Raw genomic sequence first — 17,484 nt, forward strand, 5'->3', positions numbered from 1 at the left:
ATTGGAAGTTTGGCACGTATTCCTGGATACTGTAATTATTCTACCTTTTTTTGTTTCTCCTCATTATACATGAAGTGCTGGAGAGAGGCCATCCTTACTGACTGAACACTGATATTCCCTTTTCAATCCTCTTACAGAGGGTGTTAGCTTGTGCGTCCGGCATGAGTGTGAGAATATGTGAATTAGCCCTGATTTTTGAATTGACTGTCATTCATATGTCCATAGTTGTCACACTCACACTAATCTTAATTTCTGTACCTTGAAAATGGGAATGACAATCTTATCCCTTTCAAAAAGAAAAAAAAAAAGGCATGTTGGGGATTAACTGAATAGGGCTCAAAAGCACCAGGAAAATGTAAGAGAAGTCTGTCCACATAAGCCAAGCGCTGATGCTTTCTTAGCGGTCAATGGATGTGCTTATTACAGTTTCTAAATCAGAAAACAGACCTCAAACTAGATCTATGATTGATCCGGTGATCAATTGTGAGTTCAACTCTCTGTGAAGCCCCAGGGTAGATACACAAAATGTACAAGGAGTGTCTTATCTTTTAATCAGATTTAAATACCTCATGAAATGGCTGTATTCAGAGCCATAGCCTGCCCTCTTACAGTGGTGCCAGAGCAGGGGTGGCCTTGTAGATGGCTTTGCCCAGTGTAGTTAAGTCCTCACAAATACTGGCCACATTTCAAGGACTCAGTAACCACATATGCTAAGCTACTAGGTTGGACAGCACAGATTTAGAACTGGATCAGCATGGAACATTCCACTGCATAGGGCTGCTTGAAACTGACAAATCTTCCTTCTTACCACTGCTCTAACTAGTCTGAAGTCAATCTTTACAGCGGCATTGGGTAGGTCCATCTCACACTAATGAAGAACTCTCACAAGTAACAGTGCATATATAATGCTGTATTTTCATACTTTCCTTTACCCAAACCCTGCATATGAGGCTAAGTGTACTCAAGTGCATGTTAAAATGAGATTTATCAACCAGTAATCAATACCTAATTTTTAAAAAGAATTATATTATGAGACAGGGGCTAAAAATATGCTGTTTTTCTTTATATATGAATTCTTGTTGATTCACCATTTGAATGACCAAGACATTACCTCCCCCTCCAGCTTTGCACCCTCCATATCCCCAAGAATTAAAGATTAATTTTATTATAGGTCCATTCCTCTTTATGATATCACATCTATTTGATTAAAAAAATGCAACACTGGCAGAGATTTAAGTGTTTCACGTGTTATATATACAAAAAGTGTAAGCATCAAATATGTTAATAGATCCAAGGTAAATGGCTTGAAGTGCACTGTTTATCATAACTTGCTTGTTAATCTCACATATACCTTATATCTAACAGGGAGCAGGCCTCATGCATCCATAAACATACTACCAACCAAGCTATTGAACTTGTAATAGTTAAACATAGCATTCATAAAATAATCGAATTGCAGAGTTGACAAGAGACCATAGAACTGTCAGAGAGATGGCTGTCAAATCATCTCTTTACCAAAGTCAGGAGAGGTGGAGTGCCCTTTAATCACTAGATGAGTGATAAAGTGAGGATTAGAACTCAGCTCCCTGGACCTGGACCTAGGGCTGCTTTGGACACTTTGTTCTTTGCCCTTCTCTGACAAGGAGATGAGAGAGACCAGCTGGGAGAAGATGAGAAAGTTGAACTCTCTCTGATGACAGGAAGGTGAGTCCTCCTGGTGCCAGACCAGCACCTGGGCCATCATGCCACTACCTGACAGAAGAAGAGATGCCCTTTCTTCTTAGCCTGTATCAGCATTTCAAGTGTTCCATCTGGCTTCAAAATTGCCCCTTCCCAGGGTAACCAAGGGCTTAGTCGATGGAATTTCTGGAACCAGAGCACAGTGCCTTGTCCTGGTTAGTTTCTTGTATTTGTCCCACTACTCTCTGGTTTTATGTGCTCCCTTTGAAAAAAATCCCAAGTTCCCTTACCCTACTTCTCTCAAATGGGATCTGAGCATTTATCTCGAGGATTCATAGATGTGATTTTAGGGGACTGTAAACGTCCTGGAAAGGAAAGGGAAATGCGCCTTTCAGTCCACAGCATTTATTAAATTATCAACAATGCCTATGATGGAATAAGGCTAAGAACTTCTATAAGGGAGAAAAGAAAGGTGCATTTTTTAGAAGAGAAAAAAATCGCTGAACTCAGAAAAACTAGTAAATAGGCAGTAGGCATAATAAACACCAATTTAATGGAAACAGGCAATGCAAATGAATGATAATGCAATGCTAAAGAAGCCTAGGAAGAGGCTGTGTGTGGTGGCTCGTGCCTATAATCCCAGCACGTTGGAAGGCTGAGGTGGGCGGACCACCTGAGGTTAGGAGTTCGAGACCAACCTGGCCAACATGGTGAAACCCTTTCTCTACTAAAAATACAAAAATTAGCTGGGCATGGTGGTGAGTGCCTGTGCCTGTAATCCCTGCCACTCAGGAGGCTGAGGCAGGAGAATCGCTTGAACCTGGGATACGGAGGTTGAAGGGAGCCGAGATCGTGCCACTGCACTTCAGCCTGGGTGACAGAGCGAGACAAGGTTGAAGATGCATTTCCCTTGTGTCTTCTTTCATCCATTTGTTCGAAATCTGAGTTACAAATTGACTTCTGCAAGTCAGTGAGATGGGAGACACCTTCCACCCTCTTCTCCAGCACTATAATGGTGTGCACTTACACAGACTTCCTCCCAACGATAGGGTAGTTTGGAAGGCCAAGGTCAGGTTCTGTGGCTGGTGGCACCACCTGTGGTGCTGGGAGCTATGAAATGGGGCAAATAGGCCATCCACTGGTCTTCTTCTCTCACAAAAAGATTCCTGCAAATTTTTCATGTCTCTGGAGTGTTGCATGCCATGATAGGAATAAACAAGGACTTCTGATACCACTAAATTGAGACTGAAATGCAGCACCCCTAATTAGATGACACTATCAAGGAGAATAAGACTCGAGACAGGAATATGGCCATTCTGCTGTTCAGCAAAGATGCTGCTGAGGCTCCTTGAGAAAACATGACATGGGAGCTGCAGATGGGCTTTGGCCAGGAGTAGCAGCTAGAACCGAGGGCAGGGATTGTTGCTACAACCACCCCATTGTCTCTCTCAGAAGTGGCTTGCCACTGTCAACATCCACGAGAAGCAATGACAGCAGCCACCAACTCATTACGTGCTAAGAGCGAGCCATGGAATCATATTGTTACCTTCCACTTCAATGTTTAGGGAAGAGAGCTCCCAATTTATTCTATTCGTTTAAAACAAGGGAACTGAGAAACTCCTTATACCAAATAGCAAGAAATGTTCATGGGAACCCTGTTTGCCCGTTATAATTTTGAACTGAAATTACGTGAAAAATTTCATGCAGGAAAACAAATCATGAATTTTAAAAATGTCTGTTGAACTAGATACATCTATGGACAATGTGGACCACTACTGTTTGCCTAAAGCATTTGACTGTTGACACAGTACAGTTCAACTGGTTTTCTGAACAGTTTCTCATTTTTTTCAGGGGCTCTGACCTTCAGTATCAGCCTTCCAAGGAGAGAATGGTAGTGTAACCATGACTGGAGAGCAACTGTTCCAGGTAAGAATATTTTGGCAGATTTTAAAAGCAACTCTTACTGGTGTTGATTGACTTAAAAATATTTTAAAAATATAATATGTTATAAACCTCTTCAACATCAAGAGGCAGGATATAATGATTTGTATATTTTATTTTGACTTTACATGCGGTGTTAAAAACCCAAAGTACATATTATTTACACATCCACAATACAAGTTTACAAGGTATCTATACATGTTAAAGTACTCTATAAAACAGTATAGAGCCACTTCACTTGAGGGTTACTTTTTATGCCGTACCATTAAAAAAGATACAATCTGCGTTTACCTTTGCACAAATGGATAAAGCACTTAAAAATTAAATTAACAGGATACAGACTAGATTTAATGTTAGAAATTTCAACATAAATACTGATTGAACTCACATTACAAACTACAAGGAAGCACAATGTTACAAAATGTTATCTGGGGTCACATAGAGTTACTGTTCTGTTTTACACACGCTGGGATTAATATTGGTAAGGTGAATTCATACAGGTTTGTTGTTGGTGGACTGAGTAGTGTTTATCATTGGTTGGTTTAATTTATTATTAATCTGTAATATTTTAGTTGCAAAGCTGAAGTGTTTCAATAACAGAAATTTTAGCTTTAGCGCTTCCAGAGATCACTGGAAATCATGTTCTTTACAAAACAATGTTCTTTAAAAAAAAGAATAACTGTATCAGTATTTCACATTCTGTATAAAAATGATCTGGTCTTCTGCAACCTGTCCTCCCCCAAGTAATAGGTACCAACAGTATTGTCAAAAGAAATCCAGTTGAACTCATTTGCCTGACTACAGCAGGAGCATTCCTCTGCCTTGGTACTTTCTAGATTTGGTTCACTAAACAAGTATGTGGTGTGCAGCATATTAACTGAAACAGTCAGCAGGGTTGCGCATCATCAGCCGTAAGTGGTTTCTGCCAAACTACGTATAAATGACGCTCTATAGTTTCTGCAGGTGTCACATTACCCAGGAAACCTCATTTGAGTTCACATTATCACTGTTTCATCCTTAGGAAAGCAGGAGTGGAATGTTTATCATGGCAAAGAATGTAATGCTGCTATGAAGTTGGATTATGTAACAAATAATTGTTCTAGGTTGTTTCTGTGATTTTTTGAAAAGAGTCTTTTCAGGTGCTGGTTGAAAAACATTTACAACTGGCACTCAGTAAATAATGTGCTATACTGAAAACACTCGACAGATTTTAGTACTTCTATCATTCTCATGAATAAGGCACAAAATGCACAGATTCAGGTAAACTCACATGTGGTATTTACAGTATATTGTCATTACCTGCATGACTTAGGAGAAAATTCTCACATAACACAATACAGACAACATGATTGCACCACTGTTAGGTTTTTACAGACACCACTGTTTGGTTTCTGTTAAGCCAATTACAATTCCTTTCATATGTCTTTTTTTGTCTTCTATTTTTTTTTTTGTTTGATTTTTTTGTTTTTTGTTTCTTACCTTGGGAGGTAGGAAGAGTTAAAGGAGGATAAATTTTACTATATGGGGGAAAAAACGAACACAATAAAAATAAAACCTTATTAGTGTGTCCAAGGTTAAATAGAGTGACTCAGGCTTTGATTCACAGTGGACAGGAAAATTTTACTACTGAATACTGGAAAATAAATCAAGGATACCTCTTAATATCTTGATCTCCTTAAGCTGGCAAGACTGGAATACATGTTTTAATGAATAGCAGCACAAAATCACTTGCAACTCTTACATTCTGGCATTGGGTACCACATAAGTAAAGTTCATCATGTTGATGGTCAAAGGAGCCTCAATTCTATTCCTCTTTCAAAGCTCAACCCAATGGACTCCTGTGGGAAATAGTATTGTCTCTCGTTCAGTCATGCTTAATGTAAACAACTCCATAGCACGAAAAGATGCAATGGGCACCTAAACAAATCCTAGTGGGTACAGAACACACACACACACACACACACGCGCGCGCGCGCGCACGTGCACGCAACAAGTTTGTTGGTGGCATGAAAAAAATGCCACACATGAAAAAAAATGCTACAGCTTGGATCAAAGATTGAAGTTTTAGCAAACTGCTTGGTAATCTACAAGTTCATTTCTTTGAGACATTACCATCTTTTTTTTGACATTTGTGCAAGAGGCAAGGTGAATGCATACAAATTAAAATGTTCACATTTAATGGGAAGACCACACATAATGGCAGTCTACATTGAACCCATTTTCAAGTATTTGTTCACAGATTCTTCTGAGTACTGTTATCAGCTCTTTATACTGGTAAGGTAGCCCCTGTGAGCTACACATCATCTCTTTAGCTTCAAACAAAAGAAATGGAATGACCAGCACCTTCCTTTGTTTTCAGGCAAGTACACAGAAGCCTTGCTGCAGTAGCTACATGTGGCAAGTTCTGATGTTGCCAAAGTTAGAAAGAGTTTCTTTGGCCACTTGGTTCTCTTAAAATACAAGCGAGTCTCTTGTTTTAAGGTACCTTTACAACATCATCCTCTCAACAACACGGACAGGATAAAGCCACATGGGAATAGCACACTTGAGGCCTAGTACGTGTATTTGTTCAGTGGTCTGACAGACGGGGTTTGAGGAACAAAGGAAGGCTTTGGTGGCACGTCAGGTTTTAAGGACGGTGTCCTCTTTAGTCCCGTCCTAGGAAGAGTGCCATTACTGGTGTAGCTGCTCTGTCTGGAGAGGGAAGGCTGCAGGTGAACACTCACTGGTGTTCCCTGAATATAGTCCACCTTCGCCCCAGTGGGGGTGGGCATATATCCTCCACGGTTCATACTAGGCTGTCTGGATAACAAAACACCATTTGGTGAGTTTAAGTTTTTAGGCATAGCAGATATAGAGTGCCTCTGGGAGGAATTTTTGTGATAACCCCTTTGTCTTTCCAGAGAAGTAATTGGGACTCCAGGAGTGGTGGGGACATCCACTCGCTTGGTTGGGCTATTTCTGGGGAGAGTTGAAGGAGGGGAGTATAGCGATGCCTCCCGGTTAGGGACTTTAGGTGGGACCTCAGACATCGATGCCATGGGATCCAGCATTAAGTTCTGGTGTGCCATTTGGATGTCTCCCATGATGGCTTTGGGGTTACTATTTGGGTCATTCAGATGCTTCAGGAGATCATTGAGGGTATTTCTGGAATCAACAGAACGCCGGTGATCTCTCTTACTGGATGACTTTGTGAGAGGGTGATCAATGTTTTGAAGCTTCTTTTCAGCTTTGTGAGCATTGGAGTTTGAGAAAGACGTGTTGTAGTCATGGGTAGCATTTGGAAGAACAATGGCACTGGGGATATGCCCATGACTTAATGGGGAATGAGGTGGCGGACTAGAGGGAAAAAACTGAGGAGTTTCTTTCCTTGAAGCCCCATGGCCATGGGCCTTTTCTGAGTGGCTCTTCATGGCCTGCAGGGTCTTCTGGTGAAGCACGGGTGTAGACTCAGGAGTGGGAAGAGCAGCCAGCTCTGGCGGTTGCCCTCGATGGTCCATTACCATGGACTTAGTATCTCCATTGGGTGGTAGCTCTTTCCGACTGGTTAGCAGGTTACTATACAGTTTAGGAGAATCAATATTCTGTTGGTATTCCTTGACAGGGCTGTCAAAGAGACCATTCAGTTTGGCAAAACTTCCACTGGAGTCTGTGCATGACTGGGCGGACTCTGCATCTTTATGGATCTTTCTGTTTTTCCGAACAAACATGTCTCGATAGCAGTATACTGCCACACCTGCAATGAATGCCCCCAAAACAAAAGCAGCAAAGACACAGGTGATGAGGACATTCATGTGGACCATCTGGTTGGACTCTCCAGACTGGACTTCCCATCGTACACCTGCAATAGACACATGGGACAGTGTGAATGAGGTGCTTTTTAAAAATAATAATAAACAGCAAATGGCTTTCAGTGAGCCAACACGACCTTCACATAGTTCATATGCTTAGCTTGGAGGGTCAAGTAGACTCCAAAATTCCTTGTATATTTTGTCTTTAATCAAACTAGGATCACCAGAGACATACAGGATTGCTGCAAATGCCAGGATAACTCTAATCTCCCACTGATCTGTATTCTTCTGTTCTTTTCCTCCAATCCCTCATAAAGTTGTTATATGTTAGAAATGTAAGAGTTTCTATCTAAAAAATAATTAGAAGTACATATTTTCTAAATAGCTAACTTTAAACTCATAGGTTTTGTCTCATAATTTTCTCTTAATTCAGGATTAAAAGGTAGCTGCTAGGATATAGGAAAATGTAATAATTAGCATAAACATATATTATGCTAAAATAATTATTCCAATACAATTATACTAACTTTAATAAGAACATATAATTTGTTCACAAACCAAAAATATCTGCTTGATCACTGTTAGCTATAAATAGAGACTTTCATGTTTGCTTGGATTTTTTTTTTCATTCCATCTTGGGGTGAAGCACTCCTGAATGACCGACTATGTAAGAAATCCAGACAGTCTAAAGAAACATACTATGTATTAGTTAAGTAAACTGTCAAATTATCTGAAGATATTTGAAAATATTTAAATTAGACCTAGAAGAAGAAGGGCAAATTAGTTTATAATTATTGAAATTAAACTCAACCTTTTAATGCAACCACAGACATCTAACAATTAATTAAAAAAAGTTAGTTTAAGAGGTATTCAAGTCTGTTACATGCTATAAACACAGCTATCCCAGAGTAAGGTAAGTCAGAGTGATTTTGAAGATTCTGTTGCTTTAAGTTAGTACTAAGGCCTTTGAACATTAGTTGTTTTTAATTAATGTTTAATTAATGTTATGGAATTCAGTGGCACTGTGAAAGACTGAGAAAGTAAAGTAGAAAAAAATGGTATTACTAAAGAAAGCAAAGCAGAAAGAAGAATGATTATAAAATTGTTTACAACGAAAACATATAAAATGAAAATCAACTGATATAAATCATAAATGACAATGCGCTGCCATAAAAACTGATTGGAAACCTGATACCATAGTTTAGTAAGTACTAAAGAATAGATTTTTTTCTTAGAGTAATATATTTAATAAGCTAACTCAACAGGCAGCTATTTTATAACTGCTCCTATTACGGGCTGAAAATGATAGTTATGGACAAGCACTCTGTTATGTTTTATTGCTTGCGGCATTCAAGCAACTTAGCATCTCACATATCCTTTTCAGATTGCATTTTGAATTGAAGCTAAACAAGAGTCTGGGAAAGGCTCCTAGACAAAACATCTGATATCAGGATATTTGCAATTAATGAGTTTTGTTTTTTGATGTTGCTGCGGTGACCCTCGAAATTCCCTGAAATCCAGCAGGCTCTCTGCTTCTTCAAACAGAAATCAACACAGATTAGATTGTCTGAGTGGCTGCTTCACCAGCCTTTTCTCCAACAGCTTTCCACCTCTTTTATCTTTTAAGGAATGCACTCAGATATAACCACAGAAAGCCAGAGAGACTGTGGCAAGGGGTGGTGGAGGTACAACCGCAGAAGCTCCAGTGAGGCTCACCTCTGGAGAACCACATACTCCTCAGTGACATTAAGGATCAGGTTTCCATGCAGTTAGAGATGAGGTCCCTGCTGAGGCCTTACCCTTTGGGATACCCGATAAAGGATCAGTAAAATCAGAAGTGTTTGGATCATCTTGAACTACAAATTTCCGAGAGCTTGTCAGTTTAGGTCTCCACGTATCAATCACTTTAGGTGTGATTTCTGGGATACTTGCCATTGTGGTAACAGAAGATGAAGATACCTCCATGTCTGTGGTGGCAAACAGATTTTTATTAATATGGATAGTGTCAAGATTTTTTTTATTGGTCTGTTGCATTTTTAAATAAAGTTTGAGTAAATTTTATGAGAAAGTTTGCTCTAGGATTTTGTAAAAACACGCCTGAGGAAGCTACATCAAATTCCTTCCTTTCAAGGGAAGAATGACAACTAAAAATTAACAGTAAAGATATATTAAGCAGATTTCAAAATTAAAGATACTCGAAAGGCTCTTAGGAAAGCCCCTGTGGTTACTAATGACACTCATGAAAAAGGTAATATAATTCCCAGGGCAGATTAGTTGCTGTTTCTTCCTTCTCTTGTGAGACATCATTTCATTTCTTTTTAGGCATTTTTAAAAGCACTTTCACAGAAGGTTAGAAAATCTATAGGCTTTACTGGGGAAGAAACTACGATGGAACGTTGTTGGAAAATATCTGGTTGAGTCTGTGAAAATACTTGATTTTGGATGTGATAAACCACCTCTGCCTAAGAGGCTGTTACCAGGGGCTCCTGTCCATTTGTAGATTAGATTATTCACTATACTGAGGCTCTGCCACCCAAAGTAAAACAACGAAGGAGGGGACAGACTTTGCTTGTACTCTCTCCAAAACTGCTGGGGAGTTGTTTTTTCCGGAGAGTTAGCAGAACCTAATGCAAAGGCAACGGCATTTACAAACTGAATGAGGATATCCTGATACATAAGATCTACCATCTTTTTCTCCCCCTGAGAAAAGGAATTGCTGGTGAGTTTTAGAAGCCGCAATAGGACCGGGAGTAACTTAACCTTTTAGCATATCTAGTACTGATTTCCTCCAAATAGATTTTCCCTCAAAATGTAAGCCTACGCTTTTAAGCTAAAACCTCAGAGACCACAATTCTGACTGGTGCAACAGTTAACAGAAGGAGGCTCCAAACAGGTACAGAGAGGCTTGGAGAGCCCACTGAACATCTTAATACATCAAAAATCAGCTTCACTCCACTGAAGCCTTTTTCACACCACTGAGACCACAACATTCAAAGATTCCCAGGATTCGCGCAAACCATTCAAAGATCTCTAAAACTTATAAATACACATTTATGGGAAATGTGTATTTGTTTACTAGGTCATAGGAAAGGTGAGGAGAGATGGGGAAAATAATGAAATTCCGCCATCCATTAAATACAGATGACCAGAAGAAACATTCACAATGCAAAGAGGTGAGAAAGAAGAAAGCTTGGGTGGGCGTGCGTGCAGCTGGAATGCAGTCTATGTTAGCCCATTTGAATTTTCTTAAAGGATGTGGCTTGGTCAATGATGAAGTGTTAACATGCTATACAAGGGTGAAGTGCTCAGTAAGAAAAGTCTTTTGGTACCATCAGTGGGAATATGAGTCAAAGCGGAAAAATGAAGGGCTGCCAAACTGCGCAAAAGGAGGGGAGAAGGGGCTGAAAATGCTGAACTGAAGGAAAGAAAAGGTTGTTAATTCAAAAAAATTAAAAAAAACTAACCAGATGTTGGACCGCCAAATATTTTGTAATCTGGTGTAGTTGAAGTAGGCAAAATTTCTAAAAGAATTAAAGGAACAAGTAATCAGTGAAAAGTAACCAAAAGAAAGCAAAAATTTATGAATTCCAATTAACTAAAAAAGTAAAAAAAAAAAGACTATAAATTAAAAAGATTAACCTACTGGTTAGACTACCTCTCTCTAGATTTCCTACAAAATTGTAAATGGTGAAGGAAAAAAAAGTAAGCCTCTTTTCTAATGTATCCCCATGACCGAACAGCTCAGCTTTTGCGAAGTTTAAGTTAAATGCTAGGTGGCATGTGTCCTGAGTCATTAAAAAGACTGATTGTAAAATAATGTCCACGTGCAAATGTGGTCAAAAAGAAGCTCCAGGTGGGAATGGAAGATTCTGTCTTACCATGGCAGTCCCCTAGATGAGCTGTGTTGCCGAATTCTGTGTCTTGCTCATATCCTTCAGCACTGTGGTTATGGAAAGCAAAGAAGTCTTCGGTTAACAGCCTTCATAGGAACACAAGTGACAACCAGAGCAGAACCAAGAACACAGACTGATTAGTAAGAATGGGCAGAGAGAACAAAAAAAAAAGCAACATTTTAACATAACTTGCTAAGATGACTATTTCTGTTAAAAACTGGTGAACTAGAATGTTTAAGAGAACAGAAGAGAATCGGTTTTTTCTCTCCATCCATTTCCCTTAAGTATTATTATTAGGTCTACCATTTCCCTTAAGTATTATTATTCCCTTCCTTCTCACATCTCCTGGTTTTCGTTTTCCTGTTTCTCCCATAACAAAAAAAAAAAAAGAAAAGAAAAGTAGTATAATTGGAAGTTTTCTACAATTTCTAGCTTTAGAGACCCTGGAGAAGACAGTTCACCCTAGCTCACGTGACAAAGTATACTTACAGCATCCCTGGGGTCACTCTACCACAGGATCCCTGGCTTAACCAGCCACAATACGGGTCACGAGATGCAATACAAGACCTGCATAAAACCAAACAGAATGTAACTTGGATTTTCTCATCATCAAAGGTTTCGATGCTGCAAGACCCAGGGTAAGTAGAGAAACACGAGCTTACTTTTTACATGATCCATAACGCTCACAGCGACTGAGGGGGATGCGGATAACGCAGCTAGAGAACGCCACATATAAAGCGTGGTGATCTTTATCCAACTGTAACGAGATGACCTTTTTGTCTTCCTCATTCTCAGCATTGCACCTATTTTGTGGGATACATTTTGAAGCCATATGTTTAGTCAGTCAAGTGTGGTTTGCTTTAGCAATTACTGAGAGCTGGGAAATTGTAAGGAATACTCTTGGTAACAAACCAGGCAAGTACATAGTTTGGAAATAATTATGTGATTCATCTTTTACTTCTCTGCTTGGTTGGTTAAATTTCAGGCTGGACAAAGGGTTTTTAAAGATTGCTTTCCTGTTATGATGATAGAAGTGAATTGCATTTGCGAAGGCCACGTTTGACTATAGAAATAAAAAGGATCGTGCTTTAATGCATATAAATTTTCCTGTGTTAGATGGTTCTGGTTCTCTCCTTAGTCCCCTTTGCTCCATTTCTCTCTTCTGTTTCTTGTTTGTTTTTTTTTAAATGGTCTAAATATTCTCTTACATATTAAAGATAGGAAGGAAACGCTTAACTAGTACTACATTCTGTGTATGTGTGTGTATATTTGTGTGTGTGTGTATGCAAGCTCACAACTGTCTGCTGCATGTAGCATCTTGGAATATATCTGCAAGATAAGAGAGGTGCTGTTGAAATGTTCTCATATTCTACAGGTGAAAAACAAGGGCTGAATTATTTTTAAACTCATCAACTGTTCACCCTCCTTGCCCTAGAAGGCTCAGGAAAAAAACAAACCCAAGATTTATTTCAATGAGAAAAAAACACAAAACACTATTATGCCAAACCACTGCTAATTTAGAGGGCCAAAAGGACATGACTAGATGAAATACACGCCGAAAATTTTTGAGCAGTGCTGAAGAGCGTTCTCGTAACATATACCTACTTCGCATGGTTGTAGGCTTCAATCTCTTCCAGTAATACGCTGTCGTTCAAAGAGAAAGGACTAGTGTTTGCCAGAACTTTAAGTACCATGCCAGCTTCAGAGCCAACAAAGATGACTGTGTAGTTCTGGTAGGGTCCAGCTGAATGGTCCACTGCGATGGCTGTCAGTCTGTACCTACGAGAGGAGGCGGCACAGATCAGAAGGGGAGGCCAACAGGCAGAGAAAACGTTGAATAGGAAGGAGTGCTTCCCACACAATCTTACCTGACCCGAGTCTTTGTGAACCAGGGCTCATCGGCAATGGGTGGAACGGCAGAGTCCATCAGGGGATGAGATTTGATGAATGACAAAGTTTCATCCGGGAAATCGATGGAGGTTTTATAAGCTTCAGCAAGGCCGTGTTTTGCACAACAGCCAGGCCTGAAAGGAAAACAGCGTTCTTTTATGCTCTCGGCTGCCCCTGCCACACCATGTACTGTATCTAAGGAATAAGTGTATATTCTCAGAGAAGAGGTCAAGGGAGGAAGGAGAGTGAGTGAAACTAAAGGAGCAACGCTATGCCCCTGAATTCAATGGGTTCTCCATTCACACTCATGGGCTCGCAGGTCACAAGGCTATGTCTGCTGGCTCTGCCTGAGATGCTGCAGAGAGAGGGACCCCTTCCTGGTGTGGGAGCTTGGCCAACCTGCTCCCTGAGGAGGGATGCTTCCAATGACCGGAGGGTTTTGTTCAAGACAAAACCCTTTTCTACTTTTTTATTTACCTTGGCTTTGGGACTTTGTCTTCGGGAACTGCTGTCCAAACAGAATCTGGAGTTTTCTGTTCCTTAAACCGTCCTTTGAATACTTTTTCAATGTCATCCATGCTAAATGCACAGACAGCAGAACCAGGGATGCTGAAAAGGAAGAAAATCATCAGGAAGAGGCTGGCGACATGGAGCCTGTCTTGGTTGTGACAGGCACATAGAGAATATCTTTGCAGTGCCAGGGTTCTGCTCTCACCTGTTGAGCTGCGTGGTAAACACGCCGACCACAGTGGGGATGCCATTGATTTGTATTATGTCTGTAATAGACTGCAGAACATCAAAGTAGAAAAACGAATCTCCAGGGACAGAACAGTTCAGCCGAGCCTTCAGAAATGAAGTCCAGTGTTTCTCCAGGACCCGCTGGGAGCCACCCATGTCGTTTTTACATATGCGGGCCACACGGGAATACACAGCCTGCCCAACGGACAGAAGCAAAGCAATGGGGTTATGAGCATGGAAAGGAATGGAAACAAAATGATACTGCTTAAGGGAGGGACAAAAAATGCTAAAAATACATCTGGTTCAAAAGAATCTAGCAGTCTTCTCCCTAGGGGTCTGTTTAGTAAGAAGGTAAACTAGATTCACCTGTGGGGGGAAAAAGAGCCACTTTCCTGTTTTGCTAAACATGCTCCCCAAGAAGTGAGTTGTCTATCTGCCTTGCTGAATGAAAACCATCCCTGCACTTGGTCTCCAACTTTGCTTCCTGTATTGTTAATGAAACGTGTCATCTTTCAACTTGGCATAGAAGGGGTTGCAATACTTTAAAATCACATGGGCTTTCACTGAAACACTAAAAATTGAATAGGATCGCTACTTTCTATCCTGTCTTTTGACACTGAGAAAGAATAGACTATCAATGGTTTTCTAAAGAGTGAAAAAAGCATCCGTAGCTCAAGGGTACCTGTAGAACACTCTCTGTGGCTGCAGGAAAAAAAGGAAACCTTCTCAAAACTCAAGGCTGCTGTTCCCACTCAGGTTATTGTTCAGATGTTTTCCAGCAATTATTCTCATGACAATCAACCCACCTCTCTGCAGTTGGCCCTACGTATACTGAATTGAGAGCTGGAAAACACGCCAAGGGAGCATCCTTAACTCTATCACAGTGGTCTCAATTTCATGCAGTACAAGTCCACAATTCAAGCCAAATGCATATACTTGCCTTGCCTAAATTATTATGTTCGACAGCGATTTCTCGAAAGAAGAAATAGACATAGTTTCCGTATTCTATGGCATGAAGAAAGTGTGGCTCTGAAAGAAAAATTAAAAACAAACTGGTTCCTAAAGGATAATTCAATTAGCATAAGACCCCGACTGCAAAGCATGACTGACAGATGTTGCACAGTTACATTCAAGCCAACAAGAACGCCAATCTACCAATGACTTTGAGGAGTCCCAATATGGGTGTGTTCAAGCTTCAGGGAACCCGTCATCTCTAGAGTCAGCTAATGGACTGTAAAAAGACCTACAGGGAACTGAACTACAGCAAAGGTCTTTGTTTCAACAAATTTATTCATTAACCTATTTAACTAGGGAAGAAAACCTCTTACACTGAAAATAAAAAATTTTGATTTCTAGACTCTGAAGAACAAAATGGCTCTCATACGGACTAATCGATTCTCACTGTTAACTTTCCAAGATGGGTAGATGGCAAGTAGTACTATGTGCATGTAGAAAGTTAGACAAATTGGCATACACAGAGATGAAATCTCCCCCCCCTTTTTTTTTTGAGGTCACCTAGGATGAACACCTGGATGAACTTACTCTCCTGACATGGTTACTAGCCTCCTCATTCCCTGTCAATGCTCCTGTTCACAATCAAAGCAGTGTGTACTTGTTCTAAATAAACAATATAAAGTCATGTGCTGAACCTCTTGATGGCCGTGGCTGCTGTCCCCACTTGGGCCATCCACTATCCTGGTGACCCCACGACACTGCTCTTCAAAGGTACCTTTTATCCATTTGGAATCATATTTTATTGTGCGAAGGGCAGATCCATCACCCATGCTTCGATAAATAACGGCATCACTGGCCAAGAAGTCAGCCACTGTGGCAGAATACAGCTTCCCATCTGAAACCAAAGTTATAATTTTGGTAAGATAACCATAGTTATACTGCAGTGTGTTAGCTTCGGTAGCGTGTTATGCCCTTTGGAGCACTCTCACCGGTATTACCATTATCTATACAAATAGGGCTACACCTGATGTTCACCATCAACGTGTGACAGGTCAGCCATGATATTATCTAATTTTACAGATGAGGGATCTAGGCATCAAAAAGTTAAGCAACTTATCTGGGGTCACTGGCCTAGTTAACAACAGGGTGTCATGATACTTATAGTGTGCACTGAAATATCCTTGCCCTTAATTTCTTTTTTTTTTTGAAAATTTGTGCATAGATTTTAGCCTTTCGAACACTTAGATCAAGGTGGGTATCCAAGTTATTAACTTTTACTCTTCCATTAAATTCCTTTTTCGCCTTCAATGTCATTAATCATTTATATTCATTACGCTGAAGGATCTTACCAGCAAAGAGGGCAACATTGGTTTGTTTGGCATCAAATGGGCATCTTGCCAGGCCACTAATTTCTTCCCCATCATATTCTAAGGTACTCAACTACAAAAGAAAAACAAATAGCCAGTGTCATATCTATTCAATGTGCCTGTTTGAAGGCAATACTGTTTTATTCGTATTAAAATTCCATTTGAAGAATTCTGTCTTTATTCTTTCATAGCACTAGAGATAAATTACTGGAAAGCAGAAAGGTTTCAACTCTAACAGCACACCAGTGAAGGGAGAAAAGTTGATCAAAACAAGCATATCACATAAAATATACTTACCCTGTAGTATCTACACATGGGATTGAATGCATTGGTACCACAAACAAAAACCATCTCATCGTTTCTTGGAACAAATACTTTGATAAAGTTGTGGCATTCATCCTAAAGAAAGTAGTAGCTACATTAATATCAGACATTCAAACATGCTGGCACTGTGGTATCAAGCCCACAGAAAGACTAAGTCTAGCAGACATTTGTCTGTTTAACTCACTTTATGCTTGCCTTTCATAGCACAGTTTTCTCGATCCTGTTGTCTTGATCGCCATGTCAGTTTCTGTATTAATCAAGCAAAACCAAAGTTCAGTTTTTAACTGGGAACATTTTTGGGGGAGGCAGTGGGAAAATTAATCAGGTTCAGAGGGAATGTAAATACATTTGCCAACTACAGTTGCTCACCTTGCTTGGTATTACTTCTGTTTTGGGCATTTCATTTAAGTTTACTGTATAAACTTGATCCCTGTTGGAAATAAGGCAAGAAAACATATCATGTGAATACATAAAAATGTTAAGCTGCTTCTTATTTGATTTTTACAGATCTGCCTTTATTGTGTTTTAGAGATCATCTGGATTTTCTCTGTCTCAAACAAAGTCAACAAAGAGTACTTTTTCATTAGTGAAATGCTTTTATATATCACTGTAGTCAGAGAGCAAAGAAAGCTCTTCTCTCCAGGCATGGGTCAAACTGCTACTTGGTATTAGCATAGACATATTTCTAATATTTGCTTGAATAATTCTAAGTTAAAAACGCATAAAGAAAGGTTTTTTCCCCCCTGTTGCTTTAGGAAAAAAGAATGGTGCATGATTTCTTGATGGCAGTAATAAAATGGTACCGCTGAAAGCCTGAGCTCTGTATTTTGTTCCTGGTACACAACACTGACTCTTCTCAGTGAATATTTCTGGCTACTTGCAATTTTTGATCACAATCACATATTA

The 17,484-nt window shown here is 39.9% G+C and overlaps 1 protein-coding gene across 11 annotated transcripts in view; it reads right to left on the minus strand.

The window, feature by feature from the left end:
• Nucleotides 1–3,718: 3,718 nt before the first annotated feature.
• SEMA6D (semaphorin 6D) overlaps nucleotides 3,719–17,484 on the minus strand; it is a 600,716-nt gene continuing 586,950 nt past the window's right edge. For 3 of the 11 annotated variants that reach the window (XM_055279010.2, XM_063640722.1, XM_055279009.2), the window contains 16 exons: nucleotides 16,948–17,008; nucleotides 16,763–16,825; nucleotides 16,552–16,653; nucleotides 16,237–16,327; nucleotides 15,663–15,782; nucleotides 14,874–14,962; nucleotides 13,911–14,128; nucleotides 13,673–13,804; nucleotides 13,174–13,329; nucleotides 12,911–13,084; nucleotides 11,968–12,108; nucleotides 11,795–11,872; nucleotides 11,291–11,391; nucleotides 10,877–10,933; nucleotides 9,212–9,379; nucleotides 3,719–7,462 (listed from right to left, as the gene is read on the minus strand). In XM_055279010.2, coding sequence (XP_055134985.2) covers nucleotides 6,174–7,462; nucleotides 9,212–9,379; nucleotides 10,877–10,933; nucleotides 11,291–11,391; nucleotides 11,795–11,872; nucleotides 11,968–12,108; nucleotides 12,911–13,084; nucleotides 13,174–13,329; nucleotides 13,673–13,804; nucleotides 13,911–14,128; nucleotides 14,874–14,962; nucleotides 15,663–15,782; nucleotides 16,237–16,327; nucleotides 16,552–16,653; nucleotides 16,763–16,825; nucleotides 16,948–17,008 — 3,040 coding nt within the window. In that variant the 3' untranslated portion in view covers nucleotides 3,719–6,173. The remainder of the gene's footprint in view (nucleotides 7,463–9,211; nucleotides 9,380–10,876; nucleotides 10,934–11,290; nucleotides 11,392–11,794; nucleotides 11,873–11,967; nucleotides 12,109–12,910; nucleotides 13,085–13,173; nucleotides 13,330–13,672; nucleotides 13,805–13,910; nucleotides 14,129–14,873; nucleotides 14,963–15,662; nucleotides 15,783–16,236; nucleotides 16,328–16,551; nucleotides 16,654–16,762; nucleotides 16,826–16,947; nucleotides 17,009–17,484) is intronic. The other 8 variants (XM_055279012.2, XM_055279011.2, XM_055279017.2 and 5 more) reach the window with 6 other exon arrangements.

Source organism: Symphalangus syndactylus, chromosome 5 (assembly GCF_028878055.3).
Source record: "Symphalangus syndactylus isolate Jambi chromosome 5, NHGRI_mSymSyn1-v2.1_pri, whole genome shotgun sequence".
Lineage (NCBI taxonomy): Eukaryota > Metazoa > Chordata > Mammalia > Primates > Hylobatidae > Symphalangus > Symphalangus syndactylus.